General features: G+C 34.5%; 1 protein-coding gene across 3 annotated transcripts in view; it reads left to right on the plus strand.

Annotated features, from left to right (window-relative positions):
* Window positions 1–12095, plus strand: part of cnc (NFE2 like bZIP transcription factor cap-n-collar) — a 406452-nt gene that overhangs the window by 586 nt on the left and 393771 nt on the right. Inside the window, exons 1-2 of one of the 3 annotated variants that reach the window (XM_069822988.1) lie at window positions 71–409; window positions 753–1394. The exons of 1 other annotated variant lie outside the window; for it this stretch is intronic. In XM_069822988.1, coding sequence (XP_069679089.1) covers window positions 864–1394 — 531 coding nt within the window. In that variant the 5' untranslated portion in view covers window positions 71–409; window positions 753–863. Of the gene's footprint in view, window positions 1–70; window positions 1395–12095 lie in introns of those variants that run through there. One more of the 3 variants, XM_069822989.1, reaches the window with a different exon arrangement.

The following is a 12095-nucleotide window of genomic DNA, read 5'->3' on the forward strand; positions in this document are numbered from 1 at the left end:
TGCTTTTCGGGTCGAGTGTATGCGTGTAGTGGTGTGCACAGTGTTGCCCAACTGCTGAGTCATATGAAAAGTTGTTGTCTTTGGTGTTGGTGTGGAGAGGAGAGTTGTGCTGATTAGTTGGAATAACCTTTGTTCCGTCGCTGTTACTGTGGATTTTATATCATTGAATGTTCGAAGTGTAACGTGTTGTACACTGTGATATATGACTGATATTCTAGTTACTGTGAACCATTTGGTAATATTAATTCGCCGGGTGTGACAGCCACGACCACATTTTTTAGTGATGCAATTTGTGTTCGAAAATTAATCTTATTATAACTCTATGAACATGTCATAGCGCATTGTACTGTTTTTTTAAATAATGAAGTGCTCTTTGTGGAATGACGATAAATTTCTTCGCTATTTGAAAGTGAGTCTTTGCGTTTCTGACACTTTAATGACAATCCCGACTTCGTAAATTCAGTTGATTGTTGGTTAGGGTTGAACAGTTATTGCAGAATGGTTATTTAGCACATTTATTGTAGGAAAATTGTATGTTTGAGATTGAACATTAAAATAGATCGTTTTTGTTAGCTTTGAGTTTGATCAAGGTATATTCAATAACGTAAAAATTTTATATTTCACTTGTCACTTTTAAATAAATGTGGAATTATTTCTATTAGGTTTAATAAGAAGAACATTTTGTTGATTTTGTGAAGGGAGAATTTTGTAAGTGTAGTGAATATGCATTATATAATAATATTTGATTGCAGGTAATGAGACAGACTTTTTTTATGACATTGTACTAAACTGGTGTTTTATTGTGGCGCCCTACGTGGGTGTTAAATGATACAGACTGGAAGCATTGATAAATATCAGTAACAATGCTGTGTCTCAAGAAAATATATCGAGACGAACTCCTACAGTTGGCTATTCTTCTTAGCCTTTTGCGTGTGGATCCAGATTCGTACTTAGGTTATGACATACCTGCTGTAGGTGTTGGAATTCATGATTTAACTAGTGGTACAAGTTGGGCTCATGCCCAACCAATTATACCAAGGCGTGTATTTGTACACCCAAAAAACTTGGATTCAATTTTGCTCAATTATGAAAGAGAAGTTTTTGAAGACTTGAATGCTCTTGGTCGATATAACAGGATACATACTCACAATTCTGATGTCACAGCATATTTATTAAATATTGATGGTGTTACGCCGAGTTCATCATTGGAAAGTAGTGCTACGGTCACACCTGTGGAGACAAATAGTGACAGACAGGTTCATCCTTCGATATCAGGACTGTCATCTGAAAATGCTAGTCCATCTTCCAGCAACACTGCAGGAACGTCATTGTCTGAGGGTACGATTGTCTTCCCAGATGAGGGTTTGGCAGAGGCAGGTGATCTCACGCAGGAGGTACAGTGACATTTTAGGAATCACATTGTATTATAAAGTGGCGTATAATTTTGATTGTTTGTTTTTTTTTTTTGTGTATGGTAAATTATTCGTTTAAGAGAATGATAATATGTACAAAAAGTGATAGAATGTCATCTTCCACCAATGTTTTTAAACTGCACTAATGCTTGTAAATCAGACGAACGTTTTACTTCGAAAGGCAGCCTCGTTATCTAAAGAAATGCAAATTTTAAACATAAAAATTAAAAGTTTTCTCTAGGAGTTGTAGATAACCTTGAAAACCTTAATAGAATAGGACACTCAAGATTTTAAGAAGAATAAATTGAAAAAAAAAAAGTGGAAGATCATAAACATAAAAGAGTGAAGAGAGAGAATGCCTGAAATCAGGCTGTAGTATATCTCTTAGAGGATAACTTTGAAAATCTCATTTTTCTATTAAGCATTGTTAAAATTCTCTTTATGAGTATTTACGATTTCAGTAGGCTTATGTATGTTCTTACTGTAGCCTATGAGTAAAGAAGCAGAGGCCTATTTTAATTTTGTTACTGTTGACAGTATCTTACGTGATCATCTTAAGAAATTTAGCAGTGAGATTAAGTTGAAGAGAGTCCAAAGAATAGGAATAATATTAATTGTATTGCAGAATAGTTTTACCAAAACTCAAGTGCTACAGTGCTACATTTACCAGAATGGGTGTAGAGTTAATTTTTCTAAGAGCGAAGATTCATTCATTTGTTCATAGTTTTCTGTCCAAGGTAAAGTCTTTCACTGTAAACCCAGCATTTTCCAATCTTCCCTACTTTCCACTTTCCTCTTTGTCCGCATCATCACCCACATAGGCCTAGCTTAATGCTGTTTATCATCTGATACTTATTATTGCCCTGAACTCTTCTCCCATTCACCATTCATTCCAGTGCTGCTTTCAGTAGGTAGTTTCTTCTTAGCCAGTGGCCCAGCTCAATTTATTTTTCTCTTCCTGATCAGTTTCAGCATTATTCTTTCTTCACCCACTCATTCTAGCACAGATTCATTTCTTATTCTGTCTGTCCATTTCACACGCTACATTCTTCTTCATATCAACAATTCAGAAATACTTACAGTCCTTCTCTTCACTTCGTCCTAATGTCTAAGTTTCTGTCTCATGATTACCACACAAAGCATTTCACTAGTTTCTTCCTTAGAAGATGCTCCTTTTTCTAATTAAAGCTTCCCTTGCCATTGCTATCCTTTCGACTTCTTGACAGCAGCTCATGTTACTGGTACTATGTATAATACACTCAAAGTATTTGAAGCTGTTCACTTGTTCCAGTGCCTCATTTTGAATTCGCACGCTTAACTTCTTTATTTTCTTCCGATAACCATGATCTTTGTCATGTTTGCATTTATCTTCATTCCATACTACTCACAACTGTTATTAGAGCAGAGATATTATAAATTACCAGTAAACTTTACAAGAGCTCGATCTTAAAAAAGAAGTGCATACTCTGTTCCTGCATCGGCTGGACAGAACAGATTATAATTTTGGGATGATTTTTTAGTTTTGTACATCACTTTTTACTCAGTATCAACTGATATCAAGTTTGTTAATAGTAAACAAAATTAAAAATTATGTTTGTGGAGTAGCCTATTTATTTGTAGATTTTTTTCATACGTCAGACTGTCGTATATTTATAAGTGACCTACCATTCTCAGTTTCTGAAAGAGCTAGTAGGTATAATGCAGTAGTCAATAGTGTTACATGTGTAGCCTGTTAAAGTAAAATGTAGACATATCTTTGGTTTGAACTTTTTCACAGTTGATTAAAAACACTCAAATAGGTCTGGCTTAAAATATGAGAAGTGGGTAAATGGCTAATGCATCAATGACATGTGAATGTACGGTAACAACTTTTTTCTAAGTTATAGTAGGCCTATATTTGATTGTGATGATGTTGCTGTGAAGAATATCTTTTGAAGTCTATGCTCGTGGTCGAGGATTGAGTTGAAAGTAATGATGTCATTTAGTCTTATAACCATTGTTTCACGTAGTGTTGTCATACAGGTGCACAAATTTCCAAAACAGTTACGTCACTGTTATTCTTCATTCTTTCCTCCTGTGGCCTGTGATAAGGAAGTTGTTTGTAAAATCTTTAATAATAAAGATAGAAGTAAACAACATCTTTTATTTATCTTTTGAAGAGGTGGAGAAGTTCAAATATCTTGGAGCAACAGTAACAAATATAAATGATATTCGGGAGGAAATTAAACACAGAATAAATACGGGAAATGCCTATTATTATTCGGTTGAGAAGCTTTTATCATCCAGTCTGCTGTCAAAAAATCTGAAAGTTAGAATTTATAAAACAGTCATATTACCGTTTGTTCTTTATGGTTGTGAAACTTGGACTCCACTTTGAGAGAGGAACATAGGTTAAGGATGTTTGAGAATAAGGTGCTTAGGAAAATATTTGGGGCTAAGAGGGATGAAGTTATAGGAGAATGGAGAAAGTTACACAACACAGAACTGCAAGCATTGTATTCTTCAGCTGACATAATTAGGAACATTAAATCCAGACGTTGAGATGGGCAGGGCATGTAGCACGTATGGGCGAATCCAGAAATGCATAAAGAGTGTTAGTTGGGAGGCTGGAGGGAAAAAGACCTTTGGGAAGGCCGAGACGTAGATGGGAGGATAATATTAAAATGGATTTGAGGGAGGTGGGATCTGATGATAGAGACTGGATTAATCTTGCTCAGGATAGGGACCAATGGCGGGCTTATGTGAGGGCGGCAATGAACCTCCGGGTTCCTTAAAAGCCAGTAAGTAAACAACATTCGTTTTGGCATTCCAAATGTGACTTCATATGTTAAAAGTACAGGCCCATATGTGCTACTGCATTATTAAGTTGGGTGTTAAAAAGTGTAGTCGTCATTGTTTTTCTGTTCTATCTATGCTCTAATTAAATTAGATAGCTTACAAATTAAATCCCATTTGAAGATTATTTTTATTTAAGATATCATATCTCTATTGATGCATTATATCATTCATTATTAAGACTATTCACAGAAATACAAACTTCACTATTAATTTCAAAAACAGCAGTAGGTGGGAGGGAAACTAGATAGCATTACAGTTTTCAGATTGATGGATTTCATTTGGAAAGGTTTTAAAATTAATTTTTAACTAAGAAACATGTTGGGAAAAAAATTTTCCTTTTTTTACACGTTCGATTAAAGCTACAAACTTTACAGTGAGACAGAAATGTTATCTACTTTAAAATACTTTTTTTTTTAATTGCACTTTATAGTTCCAAGATAAATGTAATGTCTCGTATCTTTTTTTTGGTGAAACGAGCGTTGAGCGGATTCCGCCGATTTTGGAATAGACACCGACGTACTTGAACTGCCAACATAGGAAACAAAAAATCACACTCAATCGCTTTCACCTTCATCTTGACGGGATAATAAAAGCCTAAACTAACCTAACCTAACCTAAGTGCGTCGGTGTCTATTCCAAAATCGGCGGAATCCGCTCAACGCTCGTTTAACCTTTTTTTTTTTTTTAATTATTTGTAGAAACATCAAGTGAAAATAATGTTTCAGTTTGTGGTTTCTGATTCTAGTCATACTTTATCAATTATTTAGGTCCTAATACTCCTGATGTTAGGTATATAGCGCTATGTTTGGCGTGTTTCATTTTAATTTGGTTGTAGCCTAGGCCACTTATTTGATTTCTTTTATTTTAGAGTGATTATTCTCTTGTATTTTATTTCCTTTAATCGTCCTTTTCTGTAAAAATGTTGGTGTTCCTTAATGCCACAACATGTAAATCATTACTTTTCTGAATAGGCTACTATGTACTAGAATATTAGATACACAGTGTAATTATTTGATATTATGATCTCTGCACAGACTCCAGAATTTTACAGTATTGGTAGGCTATGTGAAATTTAACGCAGGATACATTGTAATTACTGAGTCTTATGAAAGTTCTCTGGTTTATGCCAGTAACCTTATTCCATCGTCACACCATTATATTGGTCGTAATAATAATAATAATAATAATAATAATAATAATAATAATAATATTTCAATTATCTGGGTTGTGAAATATCTTATCAAAATGAAAAAGATGTGAACAAGAAAATTACCAAATTTACACAAATTCTAGGAATAATAAACAATACATTAAAAGCTAAATTGGTACAAAAATCCACAAGAATAAAAATATAAAATACACTAGCATTACCCTCCCTTTTATACGGAAGTGAGATTTGAACATTAAAGAAAAAAGACATGAACAGAATCAAAGCAACGGAAATGAAATTTTTCAGGACAGCAGGATATACTCTTTTAGACCGAAAAAGGAATGAAGAAATTTTAGAACAATTAGAAGTAGAGTCAGTAGAAGAACAAATCAGCAGATACAAATTCAATTGGCTAGATCATGTAAGAAGAATGGAAAATTCAAGAATCCCAAAAATTATGATGCAATATAAACCTAGAGGACATCGTCGACCAGGAAGACCTTTAAGAAGACTGCTAGATGGGGCCGAAACAGGTCTAGAGAGGCCTAATTCGTGAAGGATGATGATGATGATGATGATGATGATGATGATGATGATGATGAATAATAATCATCATTGAGTACCATTATACTTAATATAGTGATCATGAACTAGCTACAATATGAGGTAGAAACATAGTAGGATGGATATAAATAGCCTCAAAGACAATCTTAAAATTATAATAAAAGTATTTCAAAAACTATTTCCAGATTCATTCATACTTTTTAAATTCATTGTGAAAACACTTCCTTACAGTAAGTTAATGAAGGTGAAAAAAACGTAATTAAAAATAAAATAAATTTGTATGGATCGTAATTTTAGCAAAGAAATTAAGGTCTTCTTCGCATAGTTTTGTAGTTCTTTCAGATGCGTATGTTGGCTGCACTGTTGTCATGTTTTAAGAAAGCTATTTACCTCAATTGTTTTTTAGTAATTGTTCTATATAGCCTATATTTTTTCAATTAACTGTGTAGTTTTTACATAGGCCTATTTACATCAAAATTATTGTAGGTCTTATTTTTATTTATTGTAAGTATATAAATTACTTTTGAATGGAAATTAAAATTATGCTTCATTGCCATGTTTAAAAAGAGAGAGAGAGGCGAGTAAAAAGAAAAATATGTACGGTTAATTATATATTTTGATAAACTAATTTTAGGTTTATTGTTCAGAGTTTTATGTCTGTTTAAATGTGGGTGTGTCTTTGGATACCCTGTTACCATGTTATTAACAAAAGCAGTTTACCTTCACTGTTCTTTAATATTTTTTGTTCAATTCTGCTTCAGCTTATCTTATGTTTAGACATAGTGCCAAAATTCTATATAGGTCAGAGTTTTAAGTTGTTTAGTGAAAATTAAAATTGTCTTCAGTGTCTTGTTTCTTTATTCACGTTCTCATAGGTTATGAAGAGAAAACATTGCCTTTTATTTCATGTGAATAGTAGGCCGACATAGGAGTAAATTTTAATTTTTATTAAGTAACCTTTATACAGTCTCTTTCCTGATTCTGTGTAAATATTGGTCTTGTCCGATCACCCAGCTATGTAGATACTACTCTGTTTCTAAATACAGTACCTTTTGTTGTTGAGTTGCCTTTTGCAGCCGACTGCAATGGGCGATTCGACAGCAAAAGGCACTGTAGATGAAACGAATTAAGTATGGTTTTTCCTGCAGTTTGCTGTTCATGGGAGTGTCCCTCACTTGCTAAAATTATTTTTATTCTGTTCATAGATATTATATTTTTTTATTGGGTTATTTTACAACGCTGTATCAACATCTAGGTTATTTAGCGTCTGAATGAAATGAAGGTGATAATGCCGGTGAAATGAGTCCGGGATCCAGCACCGAAAGTTACCCAGCATTTGCTCGTATTAGGTTGAGGGAAAACCCCAGAAAAAACCTCAACCAGGTAACTTGCCCCGACCGGGATTCGAACCAGCCAGACGCGCTGACCGTTACTCCACAGGTGTGGACTAGATATTATATTACATCTTTGATTATCGTATAGCATTCCTACGGTATGTTTACTAATTTATCTAACTTGTCTTCAGTACCTGCAACCAATACATCAACAGCATAACAAATTATCTTGATAGGGAATAAATAAAAGAAATGAAGACTAAGTGAGTTTTCATGTTCTGCCCTTCCTGACTGATATGTTTTATAATAGAATTCTTTAGGTTTTTACTTTGAAAAGTATGAATTATTTTATCTAAAACCATAAGGCTAACTGACACGATCTAAGACAATTTTTTTTTTAATTGATAAAATGTGTGTTAATTCTAGACTATCAAATATAGTGTTCATGAGTCAAATAAACGGAAAATTTGTTCCTTTAAATTGCCTCTGTCATTCTTAAAAATTATTATGAAATGTTTGCCATTCTTCTGGAATTTTGCAACATTGTTCAGCTGCCATAACTGTCTGTGCTTGAAACTTGGTAGAGCTTATATTTCACACATTTACAGAATAATTTATGTACATATAAAGGTAAAGCTAAAGGTATCCCCGTAACATGCCATGAAGGCACTTGGGGGGCATGAAGGTAGAGCCCCATGCTTTCCATGACCTCGGTACTAGAATGAGGTGGTGTGGTCGGCACTATGCTCTGACCGCCTTTTACCCCCAGAAAAGACCCGGTACTCAATTTTATAGGAGGCTGAAAGTTTGGCAACGAGAAAAAATCCTGTCACTACCTGGGATCGAACCCCGGACCTTCCAGTCCATAGCCAGCTGCTCTACCAACTGAGCTACCCGGCCGCCAATTTATGTGCATATATTGTCTTTAATTATCATTTCTTAACCTTTTAAATTGTACGGTATATTATTCACTTCGTGCAAATTATTACCCCCCCCCTTTTTTCCCTCGTTCAAGGCCACCCTCAGGATCCAATCTCAGTGGTAGCAAGATGATTAGAAAATTAGAGGAAACTGATGGATGAGGAGAAAAAAAATTGAACATGAAAAATAGCCAGTTCTGAAATCTAAATTACCCTGTGCACGCATTCATAGTTTAAAGTACTCACTTTTGTTGAATTGTTTACCAAGGGTTTGAGAAAACATGTATCGAACACATAGAGAAAAATAAAAGAAAAGCGTAAAAAATAAAGATCTCAGTGGTAGCATAGCAATTTGCTACCACTGGCTATCCCCTGTGGGCGCCCTTGCTCCTCGTTCACTGTTCCTTGCTATTGTTACATTCGAGAGACTAGCATGAAATTTGTTGGAATGTTAGTTTATGATGTAAAATAATGTAATAGTAGTTCTGAAAAATATTGTTCCATTACAGGTTACAGATTTGTGATTATGTGAATTAGAGAAGTTAATTCCATGAGATGATGATGATGATGATGACGATGACGATTACGATGACGATGACGACGATAGAGTGACCAGGCTTCTGGCTTTTGGAAGACATGCCCTCATTTTTAAGCTTTACCCTTCTGTCCTCTAAGCATTGTAAAAATCTATGAATATTGAAAATTTAACTCTTAATAATACCACGTGTTATTTCTTGTCCTTTACAAAGAAAAGTAGGGGAGACTGTTGTACCTTTAGCATAGTGTACCTTTGAACATTTTTTGTTTTTAATTTTTTCTGCTACCTAGAGGACTCAAACTGAAGTAGATTGTAGGGAAACCCGCTAAGTAGCTCTGGTTATAGTTTCATTTGATTTACTGCAATGTGTGAGTTCCGTGGACATAGGCCTAAGAAGTTTTTTAGTACCAAAAGTAAACATTTCGTTCATTGATATATATTTTCTAACATAAAACCGGATTGTATTTGTCATTATGAATCAACTACAGTGTGTTCCCTATAATCTGGTAAGTAATAACATATTTTAATTTCCACGATTTATTCGAATCTCTAATTTTGGGAACCATATTTGTTTAAAAGTGCACTCTCTTGTACCTTTGAACACAAAACATCTTGTACCATGGAACATGTTGCAAAGTACACGATACTATCGGTTTTTATTTTTGTTTTATTTTAAGATCATGTCACGAATTAAGTCTGGAGTTAAGAGGCCCCCAATTGATCCGGATGCCTTGAAGAAAGCTGTTGAAGCAATTATTGCTCCTCCAGGAATTAAAATCTCAATCAGAGAAGCCTGCTCTGGTTTATGATGGCAAATACATTTTAAATTTGGTTGTCAGTTTTTACAGCTATATTCCCACCTAGGCCTATATTTCATGTGTTCCAAAGTACCAGAGGATATGTTCGAAGGTACATGAACCTGTTGTACCTTTGAACACATGACATATCCCTTCATTTTATTTTTTTCCGTACTTAATATATCTGTAAAACAGGAAAATACATACAGGAAGTTGTAAAGGAATCTTCAACGATTTTTTCAAGCAATTTTTTACTTAAAAAATTTCATTTCCCAAAATTAAAAAAAAATATATATATATATATGAAAAGTGTTTAAAGGTACAACAGTCTCCTCTATTTTTATTTATCTATTTGGGTTGAGGTAGCAACTTAAAAAAAACGTAGCTTTTTTATTTCCGTTGGTAATTTTGTCCCTGCACTAAATTTATTACCTGTAATGCTCATAACCAGGACAGTATTTAATAGGCTATTATTATTTTCGTTTACATTGAGAATTAATGTATTATACAGTATTATCAAATGAGCAGTAGGCCTATGGAAGCAATAATAGACACAGAAGTAACACTTTTAAGTTTACAAAACAATATCGTTACATGAGAATTCTGTGGAATTACCCTTTGACCTCCTTTGGAATAAAATGTCCTCCTTTATTCATCATTTTGTCCTCCAAAGATATTCTCCCTTCTGGTCATCCTGGATGATGATGATGATGATAATGGCGGCGATGTCTGGGGCACTCAGCATAAAATTTAGTTGTATATTTACGAAAGAGTAGTTAAGTATTGAATTTCATATAGTCACTGTGTTTAAAGCAATTTTTAATTATATTTTTGTTTCATGTTCTACACAGTTTCATATTTACCGATATAAACTTTTCACCGAGAATTGGGAAGTAACTTTTTTTTTCCTGCAATCACTAGACTGTAGTCTAATTTTAGACTTGTGAGAAGCCCCTCTTAGTAATATTAGTAATAGGGAATTCTGTTGAGAGTCTTTTATTGGCACCAGGCAATGGTTACATTTTATGAGAAAGAGGCGCATTAAAGATGTCTAAGAGAAGAGGGAGAGAACTTTCCAAGACAGTGAGAGGGAAAAGAAAGAAAAGAATAAAGAGCTGTCGAGGAGGATTGGGATGAGAGAGTCTAAGAAAATAAAAGTGAGAAACAAAATAAAACAGAAAGAATCACTGTATTCTTAGTTTCAATCCTTATTTCTGGTTTGTAGCTGTAGTCAAACATATTTTTTTTAAACATTCTTAAAAGTTCCCAGATAGTAGAGTGGTAAATAACGAAGACTGGTACTTAACCAGGGCAATGTAATTAATAAAGACTTCATATCTTTTGAGATAAAGTATGTCAGAGCATAAATAAGCACCACAAACAGAAAGAAAATGTAGTAATATGAATTCACTTTCTCCAGTGCTCTATCTATAACCAAACAGACCAAACGTACACGCGCACGCACACACACACACACACACACACACACACACACACACACACAAAGGGATATGCTACTGGAGCTAAATGTGAGCAGTATGGGGTAAAGATAAATGCAAATAAGATGAAGATCATGGTTATCGGAAGAAAAATTAAGAAGATAAACGTGCGAATTCGAAATGAGGCAGTAGAACAAGTGGGCAGCTTCAAATACTTGGGGTGTACTATAAGCATTAACATGAACTGCTGTCAGGCAGTCAAAAGAAGGATAACAATGGCAAAGGAAGCTTTTAATAGAAAAAGGAACATCATCTGCGGACATCTGAAAAAAGAACTAAGGAAGATACTAGTGAAGTGCTTTGTGTGGAGTGTAGCATTGTATGGGTCAGAAACATGGACATTACGACGAAATGAAAAACGAATGGAAGTATTTGAGATTGGATATGGAGACGAATGGAGCGTGTGAAATGGACAGATGGAATAAGAAATGAAGCTGTGGTGGAAAGAGTGGATGAAGAAAGAATGATACTGGACCTGATTAGGAAGAGAAAAAGGAATTGGTTGGGTCACTGGCTGAGAAGAAACTGCGTACTGAAGGATGCACTGGAAGGAATGCTGAATGGAATAAGAGTTAGGGGACAGAGGAAGATAACAGATAAGATATATGGATCATATGCGGAGACTAAGAGGAAGGCAGAAAATAGGAAAGATTGGAGCAGTGGCGGAGCGTGAATGTAGAAAAAGTGTTTGCTCTCACATTATCTCTGGCTGTTATCAGTATCACAATTTGGTGAATCTATGTAATATAGTTGATCTCTTGAATATCTTTCTGCATTAATTTAGCTTAAATTGTTTAAAGGTGGAGTGGGTATTTCTTTTTCAATTATACTTTTTTCCAATTGCAATTTCTACTGCCAAATTATTGTTTCATTAACTGTTCTGTGATACAATCACACTCACACTCATTTTGATTTATTTCACTATACTAATAATGCCACTTTTTATCTCACGTAAGCGTTCCCGGAATCGCTAAACTCGCTTCTCATTCACAGATTTCACGCAGGGTCAAGGGTAGGGCGGAGAAAGAGCAGGCCTCGTCAAG

Source organism: Periplaneta americana, chromosome 4 (genome assembly GCF_040183065.1).
Source record: "Periplaneta americana isolate PAMFEO1 chromosome 4, P.americana_PAMFEO1_priV1, whole genome shotgun sequence".
In the NCBI taxonomy this organism is placed as follows: Eukaryota; Metazoa; Arthropoda; class Insecta; order Blattodea; family Blattidae; genus Periplaneta; species Periplaneta americana.